This window comes from Nematolebias whitei, chromosome 7 (genome assembly GCF_014905685.2).
Source record: "Nematolebias whitei isolate Nwh7 chromosome 7, NemWhi1, whole genome shotgun sequence".
Taxonomy (NCBI): Eukaryota; Metazoa; Chordata; class Actinopteri; order Cyprinodontiformes; family Rivulidae; genus Nematolebias; species Nematolebias whitei.
Genome location: NC_056504.1, coordinates 30,836,516 through 30,852,427, shown reverse-complemented (window position 1 = coordinate 30,852,427; position 15,912 = coordinate 30,836,516). Strand labels below are relative to the sequence as shown.

The 15,912-nt window shown below is 39.3% G+C and overlaps 2 protein-coding genes across 3 annotated transcripts; both read left to right on the top strand.

Moving 5' to 3' along the window:
- The first annotated feature begins 1,415 nt into the window (after positions 1-1,415).
- LOC119412380 (ras association domain-containing protein 1) lies at positions 1,416-5,186 on the top strand. 2 transcript variants are annotated; one of them, XM_037679376.1, is made up of 5 exons: positions 1,416-1,833; positions 3,975-4,079; positions 4,186-4,471; positions 4,560-4,675; positions 4,773-5,186. In XM_037679376.1, the coding sequence occupies exons 1-5, from the start codon at positions 1,660-1,662 to the stop codon at positions 4,917-4,919; spliced, it is 828 nt and encodes a 275-aa protein (XP_037535304.1). In that variant the 5' UTR covers positions 1,416-1,659; the 3' UTR covers positions 4,920-5,186. The 2 variants fall into 2 exon arrangements, with proteins under 2 accessions (XP_037535304.1, XP_037535303.1); XM_037679375.1 differs by having other exon boundaries at positions 1,416-1,848.
- A 944-nt stretch (positions 5,187-6,130) lies between these two features.
- On the top strand, positions 6,131-11,410 carry tusc2a (tumor suppressor 2, mitochondrial calcium regulator a). Its single transcript, XM_037679374.1, has 4 exons — positions 6,131-6,217; positions 8,922-9,150; positions 11,108-11,228; positions 11,303-11,410. The coding sequence occupies exons 2-4, from the start codon at positions 9,008-9,010 to the stop codon at positions 11,366-11,368; spliced, it is 330 nt and encodes a 109-aa protein (XP_037535302.1). The 5' UTR covers positions 6,131-6,217; positions 8,922-9,007; the 3' UTR covers positions 11,369-11,410.
- The last annotated feature ends 4,502 nt before the right edge of the window (positions 11,411-15,912 follow it).

The window sequence follows — 15,912 nt, the reverse complement described above, 5'->3', positions numbered from 1 at the left end:
TGGATCAACTTTGTGGAATAATAGAGCAATCACAGTGGGCAGAAAGTCAATATTTAGAAAAGACTGGTATGAAAAAGGCATTGTTTTTGTAAAAGATATCTTGAATTGTAATGGAGATCTTTTAAATTTCTCATCTTTTGTTAGAAAATATAACCTTAGCTGCTGCCATAAAGATTTTATGAAGGTATGTAAAGCAATCCCTTTAGCCTTGATTCAGTTAATTAAAAATATCATTATGTATTCAAAGGTGACCGTCTCGATGCTCACATTAAAACTAAATGACTGTAGTTTAGTTGATCTCAAATGTAATAACAAGATTATCAATGAATGCATGCGACAAACGATGTACTATGATTACAACAAAGATTCATTCAAGAAACCTCCCAATATAAATCATAAAACCATAATGACTTCTGCTCATTCGAAATTTGTCAAATGGCCTATATCTCCTAAAGTGAAAGAAAACCATTTTAAAATAATAAATAAGATCTATCCAGTAGCCATGCTTCTGCACAGAAGATTTCAATTTGAGGTGGATTTGTGTACCTTTTGTAAATCTGAAGATGAATCCCTTGAACATTTGTTGTTTTCATGTCAATACTCACAAAGTTTCTGGACTGACATTACAAACTGGATTAATCTAAAACGGAACATTCCTCCCTTTGATGCTGATGCCATTTGATTTTACATGGATAATTTAAGCTCAGATTACTCTGATGCTATAAATATAGTCATCCTTATAGCAAAGTACCACATTCATTGTAGTAAGTGGAGGGATAATAAGCCCTCCTTCCCGTGTTTTATGAACAAATTCAAGTCGTACTATTCTTCAATAAGGAGATTAAAAAACTGGAAAACTGCTAGAACCATTTCACAACAGATATTAAAAAAAATTGTTGTTTTAAGTTTCTCATATTGTTTTGCTCCTTTTTGTTTCTTATGTTTCCTTTTTTTTCAATGTTTTTATATATGTATTTCTCAATTTTCATCATTTTGTAACACCCCCCCCCCCCCCCCCCCAGCTTGTAAACTGTAGTTATGACACCCTTCACGAGTGTTTGTATATATCTTTCTCTTTTGTAGTGTTCTGTGTGTTTATTAATAAAAATAAAATAAAAGAATTATGGGGAGAAGGAGGTGGGGGCTGCACGGAGGGTGGGGTCCAGCCTCTGGTGTTTCCTCTCAGCGTCCAATCCAGCGAGTTGTGTATTTCTAAACTACAAGACTCAACGGACTCCAGGGGGACTGGTGCGGAGCTCTGACTGGTGCGGAGCTTTGACTGGTGGGGAGCTCTGACTGGTGCGGAGCCCTGACTGGTGGGACCTCGGAGGGGGGAAGGAAGCGCGGCAGGCTGGGCGGAGACCCGAGCACATCCTGTTTCACACTCACTGAAACGTGGCCGGTAGTTTGAGAGAGAGAGAGAGGGGAGGGGTGAAGTTCAGTGAGGCTGTGCCGCCTGTTTTTAGAGACTTACAGACATTTTGTCGTCAGCCAGACAACTTATTTTAGCCGTCAAGCTAGCGACTGTGACAGATAATTAGCCCGGCGTCCCTTTGCTACATTAGTGCTGGTTTACTTGCGTCAAGCTCACTTTAAAAGTGACTGAAAGTTTAGTTTTGTTACGGGACCGAGAGGTTGTTGTTTTTAGACTTTTTTGCGATGACGAGCATCACGGCAAACGAGGCGAGCAGCGCGGACAAGACCCCGTCCTTCGAGATGTCCTGGGGCAGCTCCGCCAGCAGTGGCTACTGCAGCGACGAGGACTCCGACCCGGAGTTCGAGCAGTTCTTCACCGCCCGGACCTCCTTCTTTCCCAAAACCAGAAAAAACAGTGTCAAGAATGAAAACGTGAAGAAGGTGAGGGGAGCGAGAATGTGAAAGATAAAAAGCAGAAGGCCTTGATACAAAGTTTTAAGTTTTAGAGTTACAAAAGCGGAAGTGGAACCAGATGGGTGTGGAGCTGTATTCTCGCGATATCCTGATGCATGCTCAATATTCTCGCGATATTTGCTGCTTGTGGCACAAGTTTAATGGTTTATCTAAACGGGGGACATGGAGATAAACTGCAGCTTTCTTTGTGGCAAATGTTGAGAATCAGGTGTTTAGCTCAAGGGCATCAAGCAGACCTTGGTGCTTGCCAAACTTGCCAAACAAGTTTTCTGTCTCTTTATTTATTTTTACCAAAGCACACACTGGTGAAGCTGTTTATTATTATTTGAAGTGCAACAAGTTTCACATGCAGAGGGGTTTTGTTTTGTATTCACACAGAGATGCTGAGGTCAACCCACATGTCTTGTTTTGTGACGCACAATATGTTTCTCATGTTTCCAGCCTCACACCCACCATTTACTGGCTCTTCTCAGGGGTTTTTTTTTGTACAAATGTCTGTCTCAAATGACTCATGGAATGCTTTAGTTCTGTTCATTATCTTATCTTTTAGTCTTGCACACACCTACAGTGGAGGGTTGAATTTCTTTCAGAATAAACAAATGTAGCTTACTGCAAAAATACCAAGCCATCCACCATCTTCTTGCAGGAGGTGTTTTTAATTTTATGTTGACATATCCTACTTTTTTTCAAATTAACTTATTTTGTTTACAGCATGATTTGCAGAGGCCGTACCAACTGCAAAAGCTCATTTCCGCTAACTCGCACCAATTTATCGACTCGTTAACAGCAGCATGTTGACTCTAGCAATTCAATTCTCCTGAGAATCACAGCTATTGATCTTCACTTTCCAACTAATTTATGTCATCAAATTCTGTCAATTCTTGCGGGGAGTTCATTTGGTTTTTAAATCTCTTGTAAATGAGTCCTCGAGGCTCAATGGGATCCACCTGTCTAAGTAAAGGTTGAATGCAAAAAAAAAAAAAAAAAAAGATCCACAGAGAACTCTGCAGGTGTGGTTTGAAATGACTTGAAACATACTCTCATTCTATTATTATAGTCTTAGGTGGTATAATTCTTTAAGTAAATTGAAGAACTACATTTGTGCTGCAAAAAAAATTTAATTACTAGAGACAGGAAATGCCCAAATTAAGCCATTGGTGTTTTCCTTACCAGAGGCAAAATGTGCATGACAGAAACATGACTGTGTTTGTGGTTTGTTGGGCAGCTGACTTCACAGGATGCGCCTGTAAAACAAGGCTAGCTTTGTCTCTCCCTTCTGTGGGATTCTGAAGGGGAGGGTGGCTATTTTTACATGAATACCAAACTGAGGAATGCAGTGCCGTTGGTTGCAGTCATTGTAAGCAGCTGCAAGTCCCCCCTCCCATCTTCCTCTTCCATTTGGTCCTCCTACACCGGGAAGTCGTAGCAGCGACACAGGATTGGACAGAGCTGACATCATCTCATTTCTCTCTGCCGCGTTTTCAGGAAGTTGAGTCTGATGCAACCGGTGCTCACTGTTAAAATAAGTCTGGTTTCACAATGTAAACTAACTTGCTAAACCTACAAGCAACAACATGTCAATAATATTGTTTTACACAACATCCTATTTAAAAGTTTAACTTTATCTGCATTTTTAAGAGCAAGGGTAAAGTAAGAGTTATTTTAATAACGATATGTGCCTTAACTAATAATTGGAGTCAATATAACTTTACAGTAAAATGTAATACTGTAGCTTTGGACAACATTTTTCAGTCCGGTCATCTGGATGGTTTCTTTATTTTGTGCTGAAACGTTTCGCCTTCGATCTGGAAGGCTTCATCAGTCAAGGAAACGCACAACAAAACTGATTTTTTCCCCCCCAACGGCTTACTTTAAAATGGAACAAACCAGTTTTGTTGGTGCTAAGTTGGTCTCTTTGGAACGCCCCCTCCTCCATTGCCAAGACCTGACTGAAAAATGTTGGATTGTATTCCTGGATTATTGAGCATGGACTTTACTGTAGCTTTGTGTTTGAATCTTATATTGTTGTTTGGGGGTAATACTGCCACCTGGTGCTTGACTTGTGTAACTTCCCTCTCTTCCAGGATGAACACACTGATTCGGTCAAGCAGGAGCTGACGACAGCAGAAGTTTTACAGAAGGTGAAGGAGTACAATGCTCAAATCAACAGTAATCTTTTCATGAACATGGTGGGTAGTGAATATTTATTTCAAACTTGTTCATTTCTTCATAAAATCCTTCTTCTATTTTTGGTTTCAGTGCAATGTTTTAATGTTTTTTTTTGTTGTTGCACAGAACAAGGATGGGTCCTACACTGGCTTCATTAAGGTGCAGTTTAAGCTGGCTCGGCCCGTGTCAGTTCCAGCTCCAAAGAAAGGAGGCCACGATGTAGGAGCGAGGAGGGCCAGTGGGGTGAAGCGCCGCACTTCTTTCTACCTGCCAAAGGATGCGTCCAAGCATTTGCACATAAGTTCTCGCACTACTTCTCGTGAAGTCATTGAGGCTTTGTTGAAGAAGTTTACTGTGGTGGACAATCCTGGCAAGTTTGCACTGTTTGAGCGCAGCGAGCGCCATGACCAAGGTGTTCTTTCTTCTTTTACTAAAATCAGTTTTCTACTTTCTGAAGAAGCATTTCATTAAATGTATTATTTTTGTCTCATCTTCTTCAGTTTATGTTCGTAAACTCTCTGATGGAGAGCGCCCCCTCCGTCTGCGCCTGTGTGCTGGGCCCAATGAAAAAGTCCTCAGCTTTGTGATCAAAGAGAATGAAACTGGTGAAGTCAATGTGAGTGCAACATTCAGATGAGATTTTATATGTTGTATCTTAATGAATTATATGTACTGTTGAAAAACTAAAGCTCTCCTTATCTCCACATTTGCAGTGGCATGCCTTCTCCATGCCCGAGTTGAAGAACTTCCTGCTCATCCTGCAGCGTGAAGAAGAGGAGCACGTCAAGCAGATAGTGCAGCGCTACGCTTTAGCTCGTGCTAAGATGCAGGGGGCTCTATCTGGCTCGACCCCGGGCTGAAACTACCCTCTGCTCGGGGTTCAACATGCAACGCCTGGCTGGAAAATGACGACCAGTCATCACCGTATGCAACGATCCCAGAGAATACGACGGAAGTACACCTCTTGATGAACGAGAGAGTGCGATAGGGTGCAAGACAATGAGAGAAAGAGCTAGCGCGTATGTGCGTGTGAAATGTTGCGTTAGATGAGAAGTGCCTTACACCTGGAGAGTCTGATGTGCCTGGGAGAATGAGTTAAAGAGTGGAGGCTGGCAGATGAGATGGTGGTTGTTGGTCCAGACCTACTGGACATTAGTGAATGATCCTGTACCTCAGCTGTCTTTTTAGCACTAAAAGTGACTAGGCCTTTCAATATCTGGCACTTATGTGTACCAAAATTGACAATTATACAATTGTAAAAACAGGGTTAAATAAGTACTGTAATATAGTTTTTAAGATTTTTTTTTTTTTTTTTTGCATATTGTCACTTTAGGTTTTTCTTATTTTTCAAAAGTCTTGTTACTTTGTTCCAAAGTTTTGCTGAAAGAGTACCATATTTGGATTTTCACTGAGCCCAGTCTCAAAGGTCTGCCATGTGTCCTCGCTCTACACCCCTGACGGGTGCCGCTGTTGATTTTTACCGTCACTTTGCGAGTATAACTGATGAATGATCATTTTTATGCAATTCTGAATGTCGGATGTGCAGTGCCACAAGTCACGCTGGCTGACTGAAATCCTGAATGAATATTGCCTCACTTGTGTTCAACTGGAAGCTGCTTATCATTCTTTATATTTTTGTTTTTCCATCCAACAAATGTTTGTCTTCTTTTTTTATTCTTGTCTTTGCAATTCACGTTTGTGTCTGTCTGTGCACAAATTTAAATGTAGCAGTCAAATGTTGTGAGATGCACACAGCATTTAATAAAACATTTCCAGAGTAAATTGTCTTTTTCTATTATTGTCAAAAATGCAATGTCTTAAAAATTAAAATACCAGCTGATGTTACCCTTGTATTTATTTTGAACCCTAAATGCTCTTGAACTAAGGATGCCACAGTGAATTATAACAAAAATAACAGTCATAACATATTAGTTATCTAGTCAAAGTAACAGCACAATAAAGGCAGAATATTTTGAATAGTTATAATTTCAAATTTGACAGTAGCAGATTGGACTCGATACTGGAGTAGGAACCCACTGTTCAGACTTTCTCCAAGTTTCCATCAGATCAGCTGATCGTCCTCAGACCAGCAGCACCCAGAGCTAGCACAAGTACGAGCTATGACGGAACATGTCGACGTAAAAGGTCTCGCTATAAGGTGAGACGTTTCACCATGTTTGTGTCAAAGACTGCATTCTTCGTGCGTGTCGTGGAGCTGTCCACCTGTCCGGGTTTGTTTATCATTTAGCTAATCAAGCTAACGCGTCAGTGCAAGAGGCTAACAAGCTAACTCCGAGGTTAGCAGCAAACATTTATGTTCTAGTTTATTAAAATGACGCTTGCGGGAATAATAGAGAGTAGACGCCAACCACGCAACAATATCTGCGTTTTTAGGTGAGTAATTTATGAAATGTGAAATAAATCACTAGTACGTGCTAGCTTAAAGCTAGCTAGCACAATGGTTTGAACTATGACAACTGCAGTGACTGTCAAGTTTAAACTTCCATTATACTTGTGTGTGTATATATATATATATAAATTATAAAAACATACATTTTGTTGAGTTAGGTATGGTTACTTTAATTAAAGGTTTAAAGTAAAACCTTCCAGAGGTTAAATTTGTCTTGAATTTTCTGTATGAGCAAAGATGTGGCCCGCGGTGCCAATAACGGTCACTGGGCAACACTAATCAGGCCTTCTTTGTTCTCAGATAAAAACAACTTCCAATAACTAAAAAAAAAAAACCTATTTCTAGACATTTTGGGCCAAGGTTGATTGAAAGTTTTGATACCAAGATAGTATCTTATTGAGTTCCAGTACATCTGGCAGTGAAATTGTGAGAGAAACTCATTTTTAGTTGCAGTCTCACTGAATTCTAAGTGTTTGCAACTGAGTGATCAGCAAACCATGCAGCTGCATTTTCTTGGTCAGTCTTTGAAAACCACAGCCCATTTTTGTATGCAAGGCTTGGAAAAAACATGCTCCAGTCTTTGCACATTCTTTACCCATTTCTACCCTTTGCACCTATACCTTGGTAACCATCCCTGCATTTATGATTTAATCTACTGGAGTTGTCTTCTGTTTCACCTTCTTTTGGTTGATCCCTCTTCAGGGGTCGCCACAGCAAGTCGTCATCCTCCATCTCACCCTGTCCTCTGCATCCTACCTCCACGACTTCTAACTGCATCCTTATATCTCTTCGGCTTCCCTCTTTTTGAAATTAGGATTAAAACCAACTTTAGCTACTTCTCATCAATGTGGATTTTAGACCTGGAACTGTTTTCTGTGAGATAAGCGCTTTTGTGCAGGTGTCAAAATCAGGGGTTGGCTGGCCGATTTCCTTAATTTTGTTAGTTCGGAGAGCGGACGATACTTGCACGAGAAACCGATTTTACCGATTTTCTGTAGTTTTAACAATTGTTTAAACTTCATTTCAGAGCACTACCTCATGGCCAGTTAAAACAAGTTTGTATTGTTTCTAGGATATTGTTCAAGGGTAAGATTTTCAATCAAATAAGATTGGAAAATTGAAGGTGCATTGTGACCTTATAACACCTGACAGTGTCGCTTATAAAACAAAATCGGTATCGGCCAAAATCGGAATTGGCAGGTCAGACTTTTTAGAAATTGGTGATCGGCCAGAAAACTGCAATCGGTGCACCCCTAGTCAAAATACAACTCGTTCTTTTGTGAAGTGTTTAAGCATAATTTGAAGTTTATGATACATCAATGATTGGATCTTCTTGGCTTTTGTTTATTTGTATGGATGCCTTTAGTAACAAACATGTTCTGCTTTGACAACTAGCACAGCGTGCAACAAGTTACAAAAACTATAGGACATGCACATCACAACAAGACAAAACTACACAACCCCCACCTCCTGCATGACGAGCAGCGTGATCAGTTTTGTTGGACAAAGCAATTCTTGAGCCCAAGAATAGGAAGTGTAAACCAGGTGTCCAGAGACCGACATATGCAGCGTAACACAAAGTGTTCGGTGAAGAAAACGGCTACAAACTAAACAAACAGGGTTGTATACAAGTGCAAAGGTTTAATATTAGCTAATGTAGTGTTCTGTCACGTGGGCTGATTATTTTTTCTTTCTAGGAAAGCGTTATTTTATAAGCCTAAAAATTGATAGAAAAGGTGTCCTTGCTTAGCTAGTCATTAGCATAGCCTGGAGGAAGACCTCTGTCCTTTTGTCCATACGCTGTGTTCTGTGACTGATGTCTCTGCTCATAAGATACAGACTATCCTATTAGGGAATAAACTGAAGATGCTTGTTTGACAATGAGAAGATTTTGTCTCTGATTGGTACATTTGAACATATTCAAGTTTGTCAGCTGTCTGTTTAGGGAGTTTGTATGCCAAGAAAGTGTTGGCGTATTGAAGTCCAACATCACAAGACTTTCTTTTTAACCAGTATCACTAAAACTGTACTAAAAACTTGTCATAATCAGAAAAAAGGGGTGGGGGGGGGGGGGGGGCTTAAAGTCTCTTTAATGATATTTTATACAGGAAAGGTCAACTGTCCGCAGATTAACCCAAAGTTACATCCATGTTGCATTCAAATTGAACAGAGCAACTCTTTTTCTCGTTGTAGCATTCGTAGAATAATAAGTACATTAAATTAAGGTGATCAGGAAACTATTCCCATGTTTTTATTCACTTAGTCTTTGATTGCTTCAACTCAGTACGGCTTTAGACCAAAGGTGGGTTACCCACATCTGATCTAACATTTTCAAAGTTGTCAGAGCAAACTGCAGGCGTGTTAGAGGAAGCAGCAGCATTAAACCTTCTTTAACCAGTCAGTGAGTGTCTGATAAAACGTGTTTTTTGTTTGTGGGCTGTTTATGTTTCAGGTGCTGGCCTTGATAAGCAGTGGAGTTTCTGGCCACCAAGCAGAGTGGAAGCTTCAACTGGAGGTTAATTATGTCTTGTCGCTAAAATGGGGGGAAGTGGATCCAAAGTCAAAGGAGTCTGGCCTTTCTCAGGCAGTGGAGGCGATTCAGGAAATGAGGGAAACGAGCAAACTTTGGCCCGCCTGAAAGGTTCCAAGAATGCAACACCATTTGTTTTCACAAGAAGGAGGTAACAATAAATATATATATATATTTTTTTTAAACGTGTATTATGTTTTTATGCATTTTATTTGTTAGGGCTGTAACAAGTTCCAATGACAAGTGTCCCCTCAGAAATGTGCAAGTTAATTATCACACCGTTTTCTTTTCATCTTGACAGCATTACTGATTCTACAGAATTTTCCAAACTTCCTTTTTTTGTAACAAAAAAAATGTTACAGAGAAAAGTAGTAATAGTCTGCAAGTTTACCTGTTTCTTTTTTTTTTTTTAAGTAAATGAATCTTTTTAGGGCAGCACGGTGGCGCAACTGGTAGAGCTGCTGCCTCTCAGCGAGCAGGTCCCTGGTTCAAACCCCGGTCCAGGGGCCTTTCTGGGTGGAGTTTGTATGTTCTCTCCATGCATGCGTGGGTTTTCTCCGGGTGCTCCGGTTTCCTCCCACAGTCCAAAAACATGCATGTTAGGCTGATTGGTAACTCTAAATTGTCCCTAGGTGTGAATGAGAGAGTGAATGGTTGTTTGTCTCATGTGTCTCTATGATGTGTCTGTCATGTGTCTCCCTGTGATGGACTTGCGACCCGTCCAGGGTGTACCCCGCCCCTCGCACAGTGATTGCTGGACATGGGCACCAGCGAACCCCGTGACCCAAAATGGAATAAGCGGGTAAAAATAATGGATGGATGAATCTTTTTTAATTAAGTCCTTTTCAAATATAAAACTACTATTGATTTTTCTATAGCCTCAACTGCTTATTGTCAAATGATTGCATTTCGGATGGATGGAGCTTTTGTGTGCTGTTTTCATGTTTGACTCAAGTTGTTGAGATATTGTTGTTTCTTCCAGTTTGTTGTGCTATTTTAGATCATTTTGTCACCAAATATGGAAATGAAAAGCTAGAAAAGTAAAAGAAGAGCCTGAGTGATGTCAGCTGGCGAAGACAACCCTTTTGTTATAAAGGATATACTCCTACGTCACTGTTTTACGAGGCACTGCTTTTCTCATCAAATATTAGGAAAATCTCTGCAGTTACGCAAACTACAAAGAAATTTGTACATTTTGGTAGCTTGTAAAAAATATAGCCCAGATTTTATTTTCTGGATCTTTTTGTTTTATTTCTTTATTGAGTTTTGTTTACTGTGTTTCCAAGCTGCTCATACAGCTTGCACTTGTTATCAGAGTTATACTCAGCAGGATGTAATTCACAGTCTTATAACAGCGCTTGGACGTAACCACAGCGTGAGACATCTCTGATAATATATTTGACTGGATTATGCACATAACTTGCATAGATACTGTTGCAGATGAGCATCGAGTCAGATGCAGTAGTCCCTCACTTATCATGGGGGTTACATTTCCAGACAATACAGATGGGTGAAAATCCGTGAAGTAGGGACGTTCAGTTCATTGTAGTATTTATATATATTTTAAGGCTTTATAAACTCTTCCCACACTCTTGCAATGTTCTTAACCATGTTCTAAACTTTCTCAACGCTCTAAAAGAGCACAGCTAAAGAAAGCAGACAGACTGATGCTATGGTTACTGAGCCAATCAGCGCCCGGGGGCAGAATCACCATCAGGAGCACCGGGACTCGGGTCGGTTCAGATCGCGCTTGATTATTTAAAAAAAACAACAATCCATGCCATGCACTCTGGTATCTGCCTCACTGAAGCTCCCAGACAGACTTTAACCCCTCCTTTCTTTTTCTGAGGCTGCCAGCCTCTGAAAGAGAAAGGAGGGGGCCCCTCGGCGATCACTGAGTGGCCAGGCCACCGGGAAACAATGTGCACAACCTTACATTGAAAACTCGCAAAAGAGTGACTCTACGAAAGTCAAACCGCAAAGTATCGAGGGACTACTGTACTTATTTCAGCATTTACAAGACTTTCTCTTTTTTCATCAAGCCTGATAAAAACCTTATTTGACTAACAAGATGCTGTAGTTTTGACGTTCGCTCAATGTCTCGGCAGTTCCCTGTACTACGATGAGGATGGTGACCTCGCCCATGAATTCTACGAGGAGATGGTGGTGACGAAAAATGGCAGAAAAAAGTCCAAGTTGAAGAGGATCCAGAAAAATCTGATTCCTCAGGTGAGCGGGGGGGACGCAGGGTGATGGTGATGTCTTGTTAGAACTGTTTCAGTGTGAAACTGTGTATCTTTCAGGGAATCGTGAAGCTCGATCACCCCTGCATTCATGTAGATTTCCCCATCGTCCTCTGTGAAGTGTGAGAAGTTGCACCGGACTGATGATTTGCAATCAGAGCAACATTCTGTCCCAGTCGGAGGCATCGTGATGAAGGCTGGACTCATGCTTCAGAAACAGAAAAGTTAAAATGCTGTGCTGACTGAAATATTACCCAGAGCTGTGGTCATGGGGTGCACTGTTCACTAAAAACACATTTTGACATTCACAAATGTAGTGATGGTTCACCTTATGTTCCCACTAACCAGCTGTGATGTAGAATATTGTACATTGTATTTTTTTTCTTCAAGTTTTTTGTTATTTTTTTATTTTGTCAGCGTGAAAAGGCTTTAATGGTTCTTACCTTGTGTGCAATGTTGAGTGTTACATGGTGCAGTTTTTTCCTTGTATGTTGGTTTTGTTTGAGTGAATATGTCGAAGAAAGATTTAGGTTGGATCCATTACAAGTGCATCTCTAAAAATTAGAATATTGTGAAAAAGTTCAACATATTATTATTTTTTTTGTCAGTCATTTCAGGAAGTTAAACTCAAATAGATTGATTGCATATAGAGTGAAATATTTCTTGTAATTTTGATGATTATGGCTTCCAAATAATGAAAAATCTAATTTCATTGTCTCAGAAAATTAGAATATTCCACAGCCAGCTGTTGGTGCTTTTGTCAGTGTGGGCAGGAGACAAGTCCTGCTGGAAAATGAAATCATCATCTCCATGAAGCTCGTCAGCAGAAGGAAGCGTGACGTCTCTAAAATGTCCTGCTAGATGCTGCGTTGACTGTGGACTTCAGAAAACACAGTGGACCAACACCAGCAGAGGACATGGACCCAAACCATCACTGACTGGGAACTTCACTCTGGACTTCAAGCAACGTGGATTCTGTTCCTCTCCACTCTTCCTCCAGACTCTGGCACCTTGAGTTCTAAATGACATGAACATTTACTTTCATCTGAAAAGAGGACATTGGACCACTGAGCAGCAGTCCAGTTATTTTTCTTCTCAGCAGGTAAGACACTTCTGACATCATCTCTGGTTCAGGAGTGGCTGGACTTGAGGAATGAAACATGTGTAGCTCATGTCCAGGAGTTACTCAGCTGATCAGGGTGTGCCATCATGAGTTTACAATATTGAACCTCTGCACTATATTCAAATTTTCTGAGACACTGATATTTATTTATTTTTTCCATTATCTGAAAGCCTAAGCATCAATATTGCAAGACATAAAGGCTTGAAATATTTCACTCTGTAAAGTGGGTTTCACTTTTGGAAGTAAATGACAAAGAATATTGAAAATTTCACAATGCTCTAAGTTTTTAGATGGACCTGTCTGTGTATGTTCATGTTCTTTATCGTCACGTCTGAGTCTGTCTCAGTTACTGAAGCTCAGACCTGCACTAGTGAACATAACATTCTGTAAATACCTCAGATTTCTTTGTTGGAGATACTTGAATAAATGGTTTATCTAAGTGAATAATGAGTCAAATCTTTTATTCCATCAGTTCGCCTTAGTGTGTTTAAGTTTTTCATATTGTTACTTTACCAGACTAATATATGTACAAACACACACACACACACACACACACACACACACACGCGATTGAATGAAATCAACTCAACTGTATTGTGGTTTCTAAAAATATTTTGTTGTATGCTTACAACTATCACTCATTTAAAATAAAGTAATTTTGTCCGTATTCTTACAGTATATTCACATTTATTATTTTTTGACATGCTACTAAAATAAGGGCAATTTAGATGTTCAAAAATAAAATCCCAAGAGTAGCTGGAGGATGGAGCAGTTTTATTCCTGGCCAGGCCTCCTCAGATTCTGTTTGGCAGGATTTGGTGAAATTAGGAGCAACTATTACTTCCCAGCTCTTTGAAAATGATTTTGAGCTACTACATAACTGAAGTTACATGATTATAATGAGGAAACCTGGAAGTAAGTAGGAAAAATCTTGTGATTAAACATTTTTATTTTTGGATCATGTCGAGCTTAGTTTTTTTTTTTTTTTACCATTTTATCCTCAGCGAGCTGTAGCTTTTTATTGAATGTATGAAACTAATTTCCCTAAAATATGGTAAAAAGAAAACTTCTGGTTGTATTAATTACGATGCCCAACTGTTTACTTTTTATAAAACAAATAAAATAGATTCTATGAACAAATATCTCACTCTTAAATTCCATCAAATGTGCAATTTTCTTGTTTAGGTGTCAAATCTGTTTAATTTATTTAATTTTTTTGTTAATACGGATTGATAAAAAGGCATCTTGTTATTTTTTTTATGTATAAAACCTGTATAATTTTTAAGGCTGTTTTTTTTTTTTTTTTTTTTTTTTAATCTGAGGCTGGGAGATATTGAGTGGACATGATTTAATGAGCTAAAAAATAAATAAACCTGATATTTTTTGTAATGCTGAGGCTGACATTTGCATAAAATCAAACTTTAATCCATTATTTATTTATTACTTCCTCTGTCCTGGTTTATCACACTGTTGGGCTTCAAATCTAAACTTTGATCAGCCTTCAAATAGAGGCCAGGCAGAAAAAGTTTAGGTTCCTGTCAACTGGAACAATCTGACCTATTTCAATTCAATTTTCAATTCAGTTTATTTATAAAGTGCCAAGTCACAACAGAAGTCATCTCAGGGCACTGAACAGAAATATTCATATATACAGTATAAAAAGTAAATTAACATTATTTATCTGATCAAGCATGAAGGTGACAGTGGAAAGGAAAAAACTCCCTCATGAGGAAGAAACCTTTGGCAGAACCAGACTCAGGACAATCAGCCATCCGCTTCGACCGACTGGGTTTGATAGGAACAGATACACAATGGCAGGTCAAGAAACACGTTAAGATAGAAATAATTTCAAATGCAAATTATTAATTTTGTAACAATTCATTTTACGAAATGTAGTCAATTTGTAAGATCTGTAATATAAGGTGGAGCTAGGTTGTTGAGGGCTTTGTAGGTTAGAAATAAGAATTTGAATTCTATTCTGGATTTGACAGGAAGCCAGTGGAGAGAAGGTAAAACTGGAGAGAGATGATCTCTCCTACTAACTCCAGTTAAGACTCTGGCAGCAACATTCGGGATCAAAGAAGCACCCAGATAACAAACCATTGCAATAGTCCAGTCTAGATGCATGAACCAGTTTTTCTGCATCATTTTTAGATAAGATGTTTCTAATTGTAGCAATATTATTTAGGTGGAAGAAGACCTGTTTCTTGTTTTTTTTTAGAAAGAGATTTCTTTTAGGACTGAAACATCACTGTCCACATGTTTACCATTATTATTATTATTATTTTAATAATTTGAGTTGTCAAGGGTCAGACCAAAATCAAATCTGGACCGTTCACTGTATTCCTATGTAGAAGTTGTATCATATGATTGACTAGTTTCAACATTTTTTGGCAAATTAAAAAAAAAAGCAGGAGTTTTGCCTGAAAATGCAGATGCAAAGATTTTGTGTGCTTCTTTAACATGTTGAATGTGTCCACTAGATGTCAGCAGAAAGACACCTCAACTAACAGTGATTTCTTAAAAAAAAAAAAAAAAAAAAAGTCTCCTTCCTTTTATCATCACATTTATAGTTTGTTCTCAGTTTTCTCAAACAATTATTTGCTCAGACACACTTCCACAAAACCCCCAAAATCAACATTTGGACTGTGAAGTTTAGCCTCAATCTATCTGAGGTCAAAGTCATCCAGAAGATGTGGTGACCTGTGATGGTGCCAGCTGGCAGAGGATCAAACTTTAATGACAATGTAAATATAAGATTCAGTACTTGCACCAAGTTCCCATAAGAACTGGGAAGGGCTTCCTTCAGAGGCTTTCTCTGGGGTCTGTAATTGTGAGGAATGCGGTTAGGTGCGTTTTTGGGCCAGAGGTCAGGCACTTTGATGTGCTTCCTCTCCACTGCTCTTTGAAGTGCTCCTGAATGTTCAGCCTGTATTAAAAGGACGAACCATAAAAGTTATGAACTCCATGAATGAGACACTAAGAAGCACCAGTTTCATCTCAGGAATGTGTTTGTCCGTGCGTGCAACGTGCTTGAGGAGGGGAAAGTTGTTCGCACGAGTGTGGATGAGAGTCCTCCTGAATTATTTGCCGACTTAAAGAAGTAGAATGTGCTTTAAATTATAAACAGTAAAAGAAAAGTTAGTTTTCTCATGGGCCTTTGGGCGGGAGTTGTTTAAAGTCAACGACCAGTTTGTTCTGGTCCTGCTGGGTTCACTGATTAATTCTGTTGGAGTTCACATCACTGTTAGTCTGTGCATATGCAACACATTTGATCGGTGAGGCGCTGAATGAAAACAAAGACAACCCAGAGCAGACCCCACAACCAACACTAGTTCAACACCTCTGAGTAATGACCACCAGGCAAAAGACATCATGAAGACCAAGGACTGCTTAATACAGGTCAGAGACAAACTTGTGAAGAAGTACAAATCAAGGTTAGAGATGGATGGATGTATAGCTAGATAGACAGACCGATAGATAGGTAGACAGACAGACAAATAGATAGATAGATAGATAGATAGATAGATAGATAGATAGATAGATA